The following is a 16208-nucleotide window of genomic DNA, read 5'->3' as shown; positions in this document are numbered from 1 at the left end:
TTCTTTTACATCCTTAGCAAGATACGGCCTCCAAAACTGAACACAATACACCAGGTGGGGCCTCACCAATGACTTATACAGGGGCATCAACACCTCCTTTCTTCTGCTGGTCACCACCTTGTCACACTGTTTCATCGCCTTCAGATCCTCAGATACTATCACCCCAAGATCCCTCTCCCCGTCTGTACATATCAGACTCTCACCGCCTAACACATACGTCTCCCGTGGATTTCTTCTCCCTAAGTGCATCACTTTGCATTTCTTCGCATTGAATTTTAATTGCCAAATCTTAGTCCATTCTTCTAGCTTTTGCAGATCCTTTTTCATGTTTTCCACTCCCTCCCGGGTGTCCACTCTGTTACAAATCTTAGTATCATCTGCAGAAAGGCAAACTTTACCTTCTAACCCTTCGGCAATGTCACTCACATATATATTGAACAGAATCGACCCCAGCACCGATCTCTGAGGCACTCTACTACTCAACTTTTCCTCATCTGAGCGAATTCCATTATGTCTATCCGTCAACCAGTTCCTAATCCAGTTCACCACGTCGGGTCCTATCTTCAGCCTGTCAAGTTTATTTAAGAGCCTCCTGTGGGGAACCGTGTCAAAAGCTTTGCTGAAATCTAAGTAGATTACGTCTATAGCATGTCCTTGATTCAGTTCTCTGGTCACCCAGTCAAAGAATTCAATGAGATTCATTTGGCACGATTTACCTTTGGTAAAATCATGTTGTCTCAGATCTTGCAACTTATTGGCTTCCAGGAAATTCACTATCCTTTCCTTCAGCATCGCTTCCATTACTTTTCCAATAACCGAAGTGAGGCTCACCGGCCTGTGGTTTCTGGCTTCTTCCCTATCACCACTTTTGTGAAGAGGGACCACATCCGCTGTTCTCCAATCTCACGGAACCTCTCCCGTCTCCAAGGATTTATTAAACAAATCTTTAAGGGGACCCGCCAGAACCTCTCTGAGCTCCCTCAATATCCTGGAGTGGATCCTGTCCGGTCCCATGGCTGTGTCCACCTTTAGATTTTCAAGTTGTTCATACCACTCTCTTCCGTGAATGGTGCTATATCCACTCCATTCTCGTATGTACTTTTGCCAGTCAACTGTGGTCCTTCTCCAGGATTTTCTTCTGTGAAAACAGAACAAAAGTATCTATTTAGCAAATTTGCTTTTTCTTCATCATTATCTACATAGCGGTTCGCAGCATCTTTCAGTCTCACAATTCCCTTTTTAGTCTTCCTCCTTTCACTAATATACCTGAAGAAATTTTTGTCACCCCTCCTTACCTTTCTAGCCATTTGTTCTTCCGCTTGCACTTTCACTAGACATATCTCTTTCTTGGCTTCTTTCAGTTTCATCTGGTATTCCTCTCCGTGTTCCTCTTCTTGAATTTTTCTGTATTTCAGGAGCGCCAACTCTTTAGCCTTTATTTTCTCAGCCACTTGCTTGGAGAACCATATCGGTTTCCTTTTTCTCTTGCTTTTATTTACTCTCCTTACATAAAGGTTTGTGGCCCTATTTATAGCTTCTTTCAGCCTGGACCACTGTCCTTCCACTTCTCGTTCGTCCTCCCAGCCCATCAGCTCCTTCCTCAGGTATTCCCCCATTTTACTAAAGTCAGCACGCTTGAAATCCAGGACTTTGAGTGGCTGCCCTCCACTTCAGCTGTCATATCAAACCAAACCGTTTGATGGTCACTGCTGCCCAAGTAGGCACCCACTCGGACATTTGACACACTATCCCCATTTGTGAGCACCAGATCTGATTCCGCAGATGGAACCTTCCAATCTACATCCGGCAGATTGAAATCTCCCAGCAACAGCACCTCTCTCTTCTTTCCCAGCTTTTGAATATCTGTGATCAGATCTTTATCTAGTTCCTCCAATTGTGTCGGAGGTCTGTAGACAACACCCATGTGGACAGAGGTTCTATAATCTCTTTTTTAAGGTGATCCATATCGCTTCTTCCTTTCCCCAGGTCCCTGTCATTTTAGTCGCTGCGATATCATTTCTCACATACAGAGCTACTCCTCCACCTTTACGACCATCTCTATCCTTCCTAAATAGATTATATCCTGGTATGTTTGCATCCCATTCATGGGAACCATTGAGCCATGTCTCCGTGATTGCAACAATGTCTAAGTCTGCCTCCGACCTCAGGGCTTGAAGGTCATGAACTTTATTTCTTAGACTGCGAGCATTTGTGGTCATCGCTTTCCATCTACATTTCTGTGGAATTTTTTTCTTCTGTTTAGTTTGTTGTTTAGTCTCACTTCCTGCTGCATTGGTAAGAAGTGATTTGCTAAGATTGTTGTTTTCATTGCTTTCTTTTCTACTGATGCATCTTGTCTTTAGCTGGGGGTGAACTTGAAGTGAACTGCCTCCATATGCCACCCGCGCCTTCTAGTTTAAATGCCTAGAAATATATTGTCTGAATTTCTCCCCAAGGATTTTTTCCCTGCCTCAGTGAAATGCAGCCCATCGTTACAGTATAGTCTTTTGTTTTTCCATGTATTGCCCCATCCTCCTATGTACCTAAATCCTTCTTGGTGACACCAGGCTTTGAGCCAGCTATTGAAATTCTCAGTACTTTGCAATCTTTTCTCTCCCTTTCCAAAGGTAGGTAGTACTTCAGAGAAAGCTATTGTTTGTATCAAAGGTTTTAGCTCCTGAAAAGCTCTCTGCATGGTAAGTGGGGTATTACTGGACAAGTCATTTGTTCCCAGGTGGATAACAACATCAGTGTTTGACTCCTTAAGCTCTATAATCAGAGAAGAAATGATTTGCTTGGTACTCCTGGTAGCGGAAGAGCCTGGAAGGCATTTCACTTTGCATGGCCCCTTGAACTGTGTTTCAAAGTTAATGTCTCTGTAATGGAATCCCCTAGTAGCAACAGTTTCCTGGTATGTGTTTCAACATTAGTGATTTGGGGGTGTCTTTTCTCTTTGGGTACCTTCATATCTTTTTGTTCCATCTTCATTGCTTTTTCTTCTGCCTCAGTTCTATTTTCAGGAACATCACAGTGCTGTAGTGGAGCAAATGAATTCTGTAGGGGCAACACTTGTGAAGGCGGATGCTTCTGTGTCACATAATGAAGTCTGCCTGAGCCTACCGTGAACCATCTATTCTTAGGTGGTTTTATCCTTTGAGGCAGTGGTGAGAAGTTGGTATGATTCTGTGCAGTCCTAGAAGCTGCTTTAAGTGCATCCAATTCCTGTAGATAGTATCCAGCTGGAAATCTGACTGACTGGCCCAATATTATCTGTATAAAAAGGGATTCGGTTTGAAGCAGTGAGAGCAGATGGAAAAATGATCTGGTTAACAGCAATATTCAGTCACTACTCAGATAACTTATAGTACCAGCATGGCCATTTCACAATCTGTATATTCAGTATGCTACCTACATGGATAGTGGAACTGGATATATGCATTAATTTAAGCACTGACACTTAAATTAATGCAGTTGCCATTAGGGTACAAAATGTTTGTATTCGATTCGATTCAGCCCTGAATAGTGCCCCGAATACATTATTTGTATTCAGCTGAATAGTGATTTAAATTCAAATATGAATATTCTGGGGCTCTACTGTGTTAATAAACACTTGATCTCTAATTTCACATTGCTTCTTTTATTATTTGTTATATCAAAGCTCAACACCCATTATTCGCATTTGGTATTTGTATTCGGCCATAATATTTTTCATTGTTCATATTCGGCTGAATAGTAAAATGTGCTATTTCAGTACAACTCTAGTTGCCATACTGGCTGAAAATCTGGCCTGGTGTTTGTTAAACTGGGTGGTGTATCTAGTATAGAAGATACTTACAGCCTCTTGTTGCTCTCTGGAATCCAGTTTCATACACTGATATTTTCAGCTACTTTTCTTATTTACTGCATATTGTTATGATTGCTAAGGTTAATTATGTTTCATGTTATTTATATATGGTTCAATGCTCATTGAAGGGAAATGGCATTAAGAGTACATGATAGAAATTATGTTTTGCTTGGCAGAATATGTACTTGGTACTCATGCTATGGAAAATTAACAAGTAGAGGTTAGAGAACAGGAGATGGCATGATGTCAAAAAGCTGAAGCCAAGGAGGTTCTGTCTCACCGGATTCTGTTCTCCCACTGCCGAAAATAGCTGATTTTCCCCTCCCACTCCTACATCATGTGACGTCCGACATTCTATCTCACTGGACTCTGTTCTCCTGCTGCCGAAAACAGCTGATTGTCCCACCCACTCCTACATCATGTGATGTCCGATGTTTCATCTGACCGGACTTTGTTTTCCCGCTGCTGAAACAGAGGATTTTTTTGCTCTCTCCTACATCATGTGATGTCCAACTTCAGCAAAGTTGACCCTGGTGGAGCACTATTTTAACAAATCTTCTGTAGCGTTTCGCACCGCGGGCTCATGCTGAAGGAGCACACACAAGGAGCAGAACGTGCTCCTTGGGCGAACTCGTGAGGCGAAGCCCTGATCCCTGTTTTCTTTTGAAATATTAGCGTTGATCCTTTAGCCATGGTCTGTCTCCCTCATTTAGTGATAGGGCTTCTTTTGGCACTGTTCTCTGCATGCAAATCTCTTTCCTGAATATTCATAAGTATTGACATACTGGGACAGACCAAAGGTCCATCAAGCCCATCATCTTGTTTTCAACAGTGACCAATCCAGGTCACAAATACCTGGCAAGATCCCAAAAAAGTACAAAACATTTTATACTTCATATCCCAGAAATAGTGGATTTTCCCCAAGTCCAATTTAATAATGGTCTATGGACTTTTCCTTTAGGAAGCTGTTCAAACCTTTTTAAAACTCTGCTAAGCTAACCGCCTTTACCACTTTCTCTGGCAACGAATTCCAGAGTTTAATTACATGTTGAGTGAAGAAAATGTTTCTCCAATTCGTTTTAAATTTACTACTTTGTAGCTTCATTGCATGCTCCCTAGTCCTAGTATTTTTGGAAAGCGTAAACAGACGCTTCACGTCTACCCGTTCAACTTCACTCATTATTTTATAGACCTCTATCATATCTCCCTTCAGCCATCTTTTCTTCAAACTGAAGAGCCCTAGCCGCTTTAGCTTTTCCTCATGGGGAAGTCGTCCCAATCTCTTTATCATTTTCGTCGCCCTTTTCTGCACCTTTTCTAATTCCACTATATCTTTTTTGAGATGCGTCGACCAGAATTGAACACAATATTCAAGGTGCGGTCGCACCATGGAGCGATACAAAGGCATTATAATATCCTCATTTTTGTTTTCCATTCCTTTCCTAATAATACCTTACATTCTATTCATTGTGGGTATCCTGAAAACCTGACTGGCTGGGGTGCCTCCAGGACCAAGTTTGGAAATCACTGGTCTAAAATCTACCTGGATTCCAGAAACTGTAGTATCCTCTGTTTTAGCAATGTTTCTATAAATTTACTCACCTAACCTCGTTCTTTCTTCTGCTTTTATGGAGAGGGACCACATCCACACCTCAGTCCTCTGGGACCACTCATAATGCTAAAGAAACACTAAAAAACTCAGACAGCAGAATCAAAAGAACTTCAGGAGTGCAGGAGTAGCCTAGTGGCTAGTGCAGTGGACTTTGATCTTGGGGAACTGGGTTCAATTCCCACTGCAGCTCCTTGTGACTTTAGGAAAGTCACTTAACTGTCCATTGCCCAGGTACAAATAAGTACCTGTATATACTATCAGGTGAATTTTCAAAAGAGAAGGGCGCCCATCTTCTGACACAAATCGGGAGATGGGCGTCCTTCTCGCAAGATCGCCCAAATTGGCATAATCGAAAGCCGATTTTGGGTGCCCTTAACTGCTTTCCGTCGCGGGGACCACCAAAGTTCACAGGGGCGTGTTGGCAGTATAGCAAAGGCGGGACTGGGGTGTGCTTAGGAGATGGGCGTTCTCGGCCGATAATGGAAAAAAAAAGGGCGTCCCTGACGAACACTTAGGCGACTTTACTTGGTCCATTTTTTTTCACGACCAAGCATCAAAAAGGTGCTCGAACTGACCAGATGGCCACTGGAGGGAATCGGGGATCACCTCCCCTTACTCCCACAGTGGTCACTAACCCCCTCCCACCATAAAAAAGTTTTAAAACATTTTCCACCCATATAAATGAATGACTTTTTTGCATTTTCCCCCTCTCAGCACTCCCACTCACATCTCTGTTTCTGAGCAGACCCATATCCTCTGTCTTTCCATTTAAGACCTTGCCCCTCATTCTCTTCCCCTGCCTCCATTCCCTTTTCACAATCCCAGCCATTTTCTTTTTATCCCTGTGATACTCCCCTCTCCTCCCTTTGCTGGCCACCCATCTCCTTTAAGTGGCCCTCCTCCATGGATGTAGTTCAGGGAGAGGGAAAGTGAAAGGGGCAATTTCTTCCCTCAAATTCTGCTGACTGCTTTCTGCTTTCTATTCTCTACTTCCCCTTGCTTCCCCCAAGATCGCCCCCTCTCAAACAGCTCTTTCTCCTTGGAGGCAGTAGAGACAGTGACAAAATAAGAAATAGTAAAGCGCACCACAAAGCTTTTGTGTTCTTGCTCTGTTGAAGGCTTTGTGTGTCACAACAGGAAGTGTACATCATAAGGGGCTGGACACACAGAGCCACAGGTTTTGTGGCATGCATTACTATTTCTTGTTTTGCTGTCACTGTCCTATTGAGGAGAAGGAGTAACAGTGGCAAGGGAGGTTTGAGAGTGGGCTTGCTGGACTGGGGGAGGAAGATTCTGGACCTTGTCAGGGGGTGAGGAAGAACGAGAAAATTATGGAGGGATTGGAGTGAGTAGGGAGGAAGAATATGTTTGGAGAGGAGAGGAGCAAGGGGTATTGTGGGGGAAGGGGGAAGAAGAGAAAGCTAATAGCTAATCAGTGCCAATATGAGTTGGGGAGAAGAGTTTGCTCTACTGCTAACTAGAGCTCCTTACTCCTTGTCCACGAATAAAGAAGGCAAAATATGCCTATGCCCCTTTACACACTCAGTACCCCTCCCCACAAAGATCTTCTTATTAACGCCCTCTGTAATAGAAGAACCAGAAGGCATGAAGAACAGATTGCAGGGCTAACAGCATACCCACCATCTCTGAACATAAAAACATAAGAGTAGACATACTGGGTCAGACCAATGGCCCATATAGCCTCCTATCCCATGACTTTTTAATTTTCTCAGGAGTCTCTCGAGGAATTTGTCAAAAGTTTTCTGAAAATCTAGATACACTACATCAACTGTGTCACCTTTATCTACATGTTCATTTATGCGTTCAAAGAAATAGCAGATTGGTGAGGTAAGACTTCCCTTGGCTGAACCCATTTTGACTCTGTCCCATTAAACCATGTTTGTCTACATGTTCTGTAACTGTATTCTTTATAATAGTTTTCACTATTTTCCCCAGCACTGAAGTCAGGCTTACCAGTGTATAATTTCCTGGATCAATCCTTGGAGCCTTTTTAAAAATTGGTGTTACATTGGCCACCCTCCAATCTTCAGGTACTGTGGATGATTTTAACAACATGTTACAGATCACTAAGAACAGATCAGCAATTTCATGCTTGAGTTCTTTCAGTACCATGTGGTGTATGCCTTCTAGTCCAGGTGATTTATCACTCTTTAACTTGTCAGTTTGGCTCAGTACGTCTTCTAGGTTCACTGAGATTTCTTTCAGTTCCTCCACATTGTCATCCTTGAAAACCATTTTCAGTACAGGTAGATCTCTTACATCTTCTTCTGTAAAGACCAAAGCAAAGAATTCATTCAAACTCTCCTCTATGGCCTTGTCCTCCCTGAGTGCCCCTTTTGCTTCTTAATGATCTATTTTTTTGAGGAGTCATGTAACCACAGCATATTTGAAGTCATCAGGAACAGTTGCAATGGAAAGTGCTAGATGGAGGATATAACCAGTGGTGTGCTGGTAAATTTTTAACAACAGGCTCTCTCCCCGGTCCACCTTGGCGACCCCCCATCCACCACTGCGCCCCCCCATCCACCTCTGCACCCCCCGTCCACCACTGCGCCCCCCCATCCACCTGTGCGCCCCCCCCCAAAATTGCAGAGCTGGCTATAACCGGGGGGGGGGGGGGGGGGCAATGCATTACTCTCTCCAGGAAAAAAGAATTAAATGATCCCAGGTTCCAATCTAATTCATGTTTAATATGGGATAAAATGCCATAAATAAGTAAATAAATATAAACTTTTAATGTTCAGCACCTGATTCTCAAAGTGGACATATTCCAAACACTATAATGAAAATAAAATTATTTTTTTCTACCTTTGTTGTCTGGTGACTTTGTTTCTCTGATCATGCCGGCCCAGTATCTGATTCTGCTGCTCTCCATCTGTTCCCTTGACTCCGTTTCCAGGGCTTCCTTTCCATTTATTTATTTTCTTTCCTCCTTTCTTCTTCATTTCTGGTCCTCCGCAGACTTGACTGTACAGTGGATCCAGCTTCTGCCTATTTTCTCCACCCATGTGCAGTTTCTCTCCTCACTTCCTTTTCCCTCATCTAATCTCCTTCCTCTATCTTCCCTCCATGTCCAGCATTTCTTCTCTCTCCCTTCCCTCCCCTCCATCCATGTCCAGAATTTCTCTTGCCCTCCCCTCCATCCATGTCCTGAAACTCTCCTCTCTCCCCTGTCCCCCTCTATCCATCCATACCCAACAATTCTCTTCTCTCCCTGCCCCCCTACCCATCCATGCCCAGCAATTGTCTTCTCTCTTCTGCCCCCCTCTATCCATCCATGCCCAGCAATTGTTTTCTCTCCCCTGCCCCCCTCTACCCATCCATGCCCAGCAATTCTCCTCCCTCCCCTCCCACTCCCATCCATGTCCAATGATTTTCCTCCCTCCCCTGCCCTCCCCTCCTGCTCCCATCCATGCCCAGCGATTCTCCTCCCTCCCCTGCCCTCCCCTCCCGCTCCCATCCATGCCCAGCGATTCTCCTCCCTCCCCTGCCCTCCCCTCCCACTCCCATCCATGTCCAGCAATTCTCCTCCCTCCCATCCTGCTCCCATCCATGTCCAACGATTTTCCTCCCTCCCCTGCCCTCCTCTCCCGCTCTCATCCATGTCCAGCGATTCTCCTCCCTCCCCTGCCCTCCCCTCCTGCTTCCAAACATGCCCAGCGATTGTCCTTCGCTCCCACCGTCCCCTCCTGCTCCCATCCATCTTTTTTAAATACCTCCTCCGTTGAAGCGCCGCGTTAAAGCCCTGCTGCCCGTCTCTAGCTTTCCCTCCCTGTTTGCTTCAGTTCGTGAACTTTGTGCCCTTAATCCCGCCTTCTGACGATTGTTTAATTAGCAATGACAGATCAAAGAGACAAAATTGAAAGGGTCCCTCTGGCAAACTAATTAAATTGTGAATCATCAAAGAATTGTTTTTAGAAGCAGATTGTAAGTAAAACGGAGCTCAAGGGCTGATGCAGAAAGATACCAAGGGCAACAGCGCATGGTTAGTGAGAGGTTAACAAGCAATTTAATGGCCACCTGATGCAAACAAAAAGGTTTTGTGCTGAAACAAAACCTCACATTAGGCACCAGTGCACAGCACATTTAAATGAATGATAAAGAGACTATTAGCTATTGTGCCCTGATGTAGAGAAGTTTTAAAGAGAGAATAATGGGGATTCCAAGATGGCCGCATGCTAACGCGCCTTGCTGCTGCAGTAGCGTTTTGAAAGATGCCTAAGCGTCGTGGAAGGACTGCTGCCCGAGTCTCCCAGACCCCTTCCCAAGTACTTGGACCGTTGGATCGGTTTGTGCAGCGGAGGACTGGCGTTGATCTCGGGGCTGATTCGAGGCGAGACGCTGGCGTTATGGAGGAATTCTCGGCATCCCTCAAGCTTGAAACAACTCTCAGCCCCGAGCAGAGAGTTCCACCCCCACAGCCAATAGGAGCGAGTTCCCCGCTTCTTGGTTCGCTGACGCCCGCCCAGAGTGGTGAGGGAGCTTCGGCGAAGGAGACCCAGCAACAGCTTCGAGTAGCGGAAGAAGGGAGGTTTTCACCTCCGGTAGAAGCTCGCGACTCAGAAGTAGCAGGGGATCTACAAGCGGCTGGTGAAGGGAGATCTGAACAAGAATTTTTGTTTTCTCAAGAGCTCATTATCAAGCCTCAGAAGGTAACTATGGATTCATTGTGGGATCTTATGTCCCGTTTGGGACAAATGTTTCTAGCAAATACAAATAAACAATCTTTAAAAATTAATTTGCTGGAGGAAAAGATTGAAAAACAGAAAACCGAGGTTGAGAAAATTACCCCAAGAATGGAACAAATTGAACAATCAATAAAAAAAATTGGAGGACACTCAATTTTTGCTCCTAAAAGACATATCCAGTCTAAGAATTAAATCGGAAAATCTAGAGAACCAAGCCAGGAATTTAAACTTGCGTTTCATCAATTTTCCATGTGTTCCGATGGTAAAACCTGGGGATATGTTGAAGAGATATTTGATGGAGAATTTATCTATACCAGAAACTAACACCACCGTTTTCAAAGGTTTTCTATCTTCCTCAAAAACCTTTAGATCAAAATGTACAACAAGTATCGGACATTTCTGCTCTCCTGGAAACTTCGGATACTCAACAGGCCACACCAGCAACCTTGGTTGCTACAGTGGCCTTACTACCTGATAAGCAATGGCTCTTCCAGATGTTTTTTAGACATCGGGAGAAGCCATTTCTTGGTTTCCGGATTTCCTTGTTTCCGGATTTTTCTAGGGAGACCCAGAAAAGAAGGAAACAATTTCTCATAATGAAAACACCAGTTATTCAAGCAGGGGGTACCTTTTTTTTGAGGTACCCCTGCAAGTGTATTATTAAGCTTGAAAATGTAAAATATACTTTAACTGATCCACTTCAGCTCTCCAAACTAATCGCTTCTAAGTCAACAACTGGACCGAAATGAGATTATCGCCATAATCCTGTGCGTTTAGCTATTTCCTTATTGATTTCCTGATATTGATTCCTCTGCTTTAAACCTTGGAATCCTTAATTGTAGGACTTGAGTGAAATTTGTAATACCCTTGGTATACTTTGATTTTTCTTTATTTCTATATATTGAGGAATATGTTTCACTTTCTTTCAAGATGTCATGCTTGAAAGTATATTGTAAAAGCAATTTATAAATAAAATAAAGAGAGAATAATGCAAGAAAATTACCACCAGGTCTGAGGCGGCATGAAGGGTTAGCTTACCCTTTCTGTCAGGACAGAACAGTTAATAAGATCTCCCATATCTCCCACCCTTCAACCCCCTCCAAAGAAAATTTCCTGATATTTAGTGGCATCCCCTAGCCCACTGACCTGCCCCCGTTCCCCAACTTAATAAAAAATCCCTGGTGTCTGACTCCCATTCACTGTATTTCTAGGAGGAAAGCACGAGAATTCTCTTCTGCAGTTAAACTTATCCATGATGCTAGCAAACACGATCACGACACCCCACTACTACATGCTTCTCAATGGCTTCCTCTCTCCTTTCATATTATCTACAAAATTTTGCTCATGGTCTTCAAGATATGTTCCACTGGAGATCCCTCATTCCTCGGTTGTCTACTGCCTCAGTGTGTTCCAATTTGATCCCTCTCTTCTTCCACTCAGCATTGCTTGATTGTTGTCCCTTTCGAGAAATTGCTCACTCTAAAATCAAGAACTCTGTCTTCTCTGTGTAGGGCCCAGTTCTCTGGAGCCAGCTCCCAGAATATCTTAGATCACACATCTCCTTGGAACGATTTAAATCTGAACTCAAAACCCACCTTTTCACGGAAGCTTTCCATTGACCTCTGTTGCCTTATATGATGGTTAGGCACCAGTTGACTCTGAGAACATTCCCCTTCCTAAGGTGTTTCCCTGCCCCTCTTTCCTATCATGATTATTGTAGTTTTCACCTCCTTCCCTCTTCCTGTGCTGTCATGGTTGCTCTTCTCGTATTTTTTTCCTTCCTTTATTAGCCTGTAAGCCGCTTAGTTGGTAAGCCTAATAGGCAGGACAGTAAGTCATAATTAAATTTGAAACTTGAAACTTCTATATCTAGAGTCAAAGATGTTGGTGAAAAAGACCCTCAGTTAGCCCTGCACCTAATATCAGTCCATAGAGTACAGATCTTTAACACTGCTGAACTTAACCGTTCACTTATGTACCCCCTCTGAAACAAGGTTGGATTGAGAGAGGTGAGTGAAGATTACAATGTGAGTGTTATTGTTATTAATGTGAATAAATTATGATGAATTGTTTAAAAAGTTAATAAACATTTAGAGATTGATATTCGGCATAGCTTAAGTGGGCAGGAAAGGGTCCTGCCCTTTAAGCCACACTGTGTGGGCTGGCTGCCAATTTTCAGCAACAATGAATCAGACAGTGCCGCTGAATATCAACAGGAACTGGCCATGCCAAATCTGGCCAGTAAAACAGTGGTCAGAAATAAAGTCTGAAAGGAGCTAGCAGGTATGTGGGTATTGGTGATATTCAGTGCTGATGCCCATATAGCTAAATAGGCAGCTAAGACTGCACGAAAGGCAGTCCTAATTTTGCTCATCTAGCTATGCAGGTGCTGGCTCTAAATATCTGCCTCCACCTGCATAAATTCTGGGTTGCAACCTGAAGTGTAACTGATCTCTCCTTCCCACTTCTTCAACAAGGTTTGACCCCCCCCCCCCCACTGACCACACTCCTAACAAGACCTGACACTCCAACTGAACCCCCCACCAACATGATCTGACCCCCTCCACCATGAGTGGACTCCCCTTCCTGATGCCCCTTCTGCCCCTCCAAGAGAATCTCCCCTCTCAAGCAGGCCTCTTAGGCTTACCTTAGCATTCCTGGTGTTCTAGTGGCCATACAAACAGGAGTGAACCACACTTGCTCCTGCCTCTGGCGACTCTGGATGAAAAATTATTGCCACAGCCTGTAGAGGTAATCTCATGGTACTATCACTAGAGGCCATCCCCTAGCAGCAATACTTGAGACTACCACTAGAGGTTGTGGTGGCCATTTTACAACCTGAGCTGCTAGGGGCAGGAATAAGTGGGGTTTGCTCCTGCCTCGATGACCATTAGATCACCAGGGCTGTTAAGCTAGGCCAGGGGAGGATTCTCTTGGGGGGGCCTGGAGGGAGCATTTCCATTGGAGGTTCAGGAAGGGGATCCACTTGTGGAAGTGGTGGGAGTTAAGTCATGTTGGGGGGGGGTGAAAGTTTCCCTTATGCAGATCCTGGCCATTATTCATCTGGGACCTGCATAAGTGCCAGCATTCAAGACATATCCAGCCATACTCAGATATTCAGTGCTGGTGCCCAGACATGGCCAGGCTTTGAATACCTAGGTCGAATTTAGCTGGCAACTGTTAATTGTATTAAAAAATGCTGATTGCCATTAACTGAATATTGACCAGTTAAATTATTTTAAAAAAAGAAAGAAAGAAAAAGAACAAAGCCCTGAGATACTGTGTGATTCAGAGTGATGTTGGAGACTGGCTGAGGCCTGTATTGACTGTTAATGGCCAGAAAGGCAAAGGCTGTGGTGGCACTTAATTGGACTGGCATATGTGGTGCAGCAAAGGAGAGGGTCAAGCTGCTGGCAGAGGTGGTGGATAGCAGCTTTATTAAAGTACAATCTAAAGAGGCACTGCTCAACTGTGAGGTCTAGGAATTGGGTCCTGGGTCTATATATCCTCTGAAAATCCAGCTTCCTGCTGGCCCCTGTTCTCTGGGGGAATTCTGAAAGGATTCTGACTTGTACGTCCACTTTGAAAATCCTACCAAGTCCACACATAGATAACTATGCAAATACTTTATGTGCAGGAGCACAGTTTATTTATTTAGATCAATGTTTCCCAGGTTAGGTCCTGGAGTACCCCTTGCCAGGACTGGACTTGGGAAACACTGATTTAGCTCACATCTTTTTCAGAAGTGGCTCTAGGTAAGTTAACATACAAATAGCCATACTGGGTAAGACCAATTGTCCATCTATTCCAGTATCCTACTTCTAAGTGTCCAATCCAAGTCACAAGTACCTAGCAGAAACCCAATTAGTAGCAACTTTCCATGCTACAAAGGTCTGAGTTGTACTGGGGTACACCCCTCTGCCACCTCAAAGCTGTCAAGCAAAGTGATAGGCTCAGCTAGGATTTGAACCCAAGACCTCTCACACCCAAATCATACCTGTAGACCAACAAACCACTCTACTGTTAAAAGAGCTGAACAGGGTTTTGAATCTGTGTCCCTTAGTTCACAGTCCACTGTTCTACCCAGTAGTCTATAGTTATAAAATTACCTCTATATGCAGGGGTGTGCTGGTAAAAGTTTAACAACAGGCTCTTTCTCCGGATGTAGCCAGCTCTGCAGTTGGAAGGGCCAGGGGTGGCCGGGGGTGGGGGGGGGGGAGCAACACTTGCCTCTCTCTCCTCCCTTCCTTCGTGAGGGTACGCTAGGCATACCTTTGCTGGCAGCCAATAAATGGACTGCCACCACTCCCAACGTCTTGCTCTGAGCAGCATGCTGGAACTTCTCTCACATGCTCGAGAAGTCCCAGCCTGCTGCCCAGAGCTGGAAATAAGGAGCGGGGAGCAGCAGTAGTCTATTTACTTGGCTGGCAGGGCTCAGCATCCCCACCAGCAAAGTAAAAGAGAATTCAGCAGGGGGCCCAAGCCCACATTTTGGGAGCCAGTTGTTAAAGTAGCCATGGAGGGCCCTACTTTAACAACCGGCTCCCAAAATTCTTAAAAACTTAACAACCGGCTCTTGCAAGCCTGTGAGAGCCTGCTCCAGCACACCACTGTCTATATGTTATGTTATATGAGCAAGCAATATCAGGTTATTTGTAATATTATTAACTAAAATTAGGGCTTCTGATTTCCAATGCAAAAAAAGAGAAAGAAAATACATGCTTATTGGGTAAACACTCTCATCCCCCCACCCAGCATGTCTTGTATCTTCCACTCAGTTTTGTGCCTGTTCAGCGCTGACAACTTCTATTTGATTCCCCTGGAAAAGGTACCCAGCAATAGTACCTGTGGCATGAAAACTCAGGTATACCCTCAAACAGCACCTAATTAACTGGAAAATAAGCACCATAATTTACATTTATCAACTCCTAAGTATAGGAGCCCTAACTATAGTCCATGAAATAGAGCATACAGAATAATGATAGCCATGTTCAAGACCTATAGGTCCTTATTGAGTTTAATTTCCATAGTCATAAAATGCTGCTGTTGAATAAGGCTCCTAGTCCATTTTTATTTAGCACTGGTCATTGTAATGCCTTCTTAGCATCTTTAGTATTTGCTGCACAATTTCTGGAGTCATGGACTTTTCACATGTTTTTAGAATTGAGTAACTGAAATTATTTTTAGACAATTGAATTGTATTTAAAATAGAACAAATAGACTAGCAACCAACCTATATGGACTATAGTTAGGGCTCCTATACTTAGGAGTTTATAAATGTAAATTATGGTGCTGGCTGGAGTGGAGTGGAGGAGTGGCCTAGTGGTTAGGGTGGTGGACTTTGGTCCTGATGAACTGAGTTCGATTCCCGGCACAGGCAGCTCCTTGTGACTCTGGGCAAGTCACTTAACCCTCCATTGCCCACCGCATAGAGCCTGCCATGAGTGGGAAAGGGCGGGGTACAAATGTAACAAAAACAACCTAGTGTTGTCTAATATTTGTGTAACGAGTTTGTCAAAGAATAATTGTTATTTTTTCAGGGACGATTAGAAGAATTTCTAGTAAGGCTACAGGAAAGCTCAATAAAAGCTGAGGAACGTGTTGGTGAGATTGAGGCCCTTTTTAATCATGTTGAGGTAAGTTATCACATCTGACCTTTCCTTCTTTGCCTTTTTATATATATCCTGGAATAATTTTATAAAGCTTTGTCTATGTATTGAGCCTGTTTTACACAGAGAAAAGGGCTTTTATAATAATGTGCAATTGCACACATGCATAAAAAGTATGACATGGCTTGAGAGCAGTCGCGGGAAGGAGCTGCTCTGCACTTCCGTGTTTGTCAGAATGGGGAAGAAGTGTAAAGGGAAGCTGTGAGACGTTCCCTCTGAGGCCCTGATGCATAAAGGCAGCTGTAAAATATAGCTGCCTCAGTAAAATTTAGCAACTTGCAACTGCAAGTGATGCACAAAGGGGATCATATGCAAGTGAGCTGCATGGATCCCCCTTTGTGCATTGCCTGCTGTTTGTGAGTTTGAGCTGTCAA

The 16208-nt window shown here is 44.0% G+C and overlaps 1 protein-coding gene across 3 annotated transcripts in view; it reads left to right on the top strand.

Annotated features, from left to right (window-relative positions):
• Nucleotides 1–16208, top strand: part of CMYA5 (cardiomyopathy associated 5) — a 146644-nt gene that overhangs the window by 54121 nt on the left and 76315 nt on the right. For all 3 annotated transcript variants that reach the window (XR_003940984.1, XM_030193228.1, XM_030193227.1), the window contains one exon: nucleotides 15706–15801. Coding sequence is in view for 2 of the 3 variants with exons in the window: in XM_030193228.1 (XP_030049088.1) it covers nucleotides 15706–15801 (96 nt within the window). In the remaining variant the exon portion in view is untranslated. The remainder of the gene's footprint in view (nucleotides 1–15705; nucleotides 15802–16208) is intronic.

Source organism: Microcaecilia unicolor, chromosome 2, assembly GCF_901765095.1.
Source record: "Microcaecilia unicolor chromosome 2, aMicUni1.1, whole genome shotgun sequence".
Lineage (NCBI taxonomy): Eukaryota > Metazoa > Chordata > Amphibia > Gymnophiona > Siphonopidae > Microcaecilia > Microcaecilia unicolor.
Note: the sequence above shows the minus strand (reverse complement) of the source record. Positions and strands in the feature narration are given on the sequence as shown.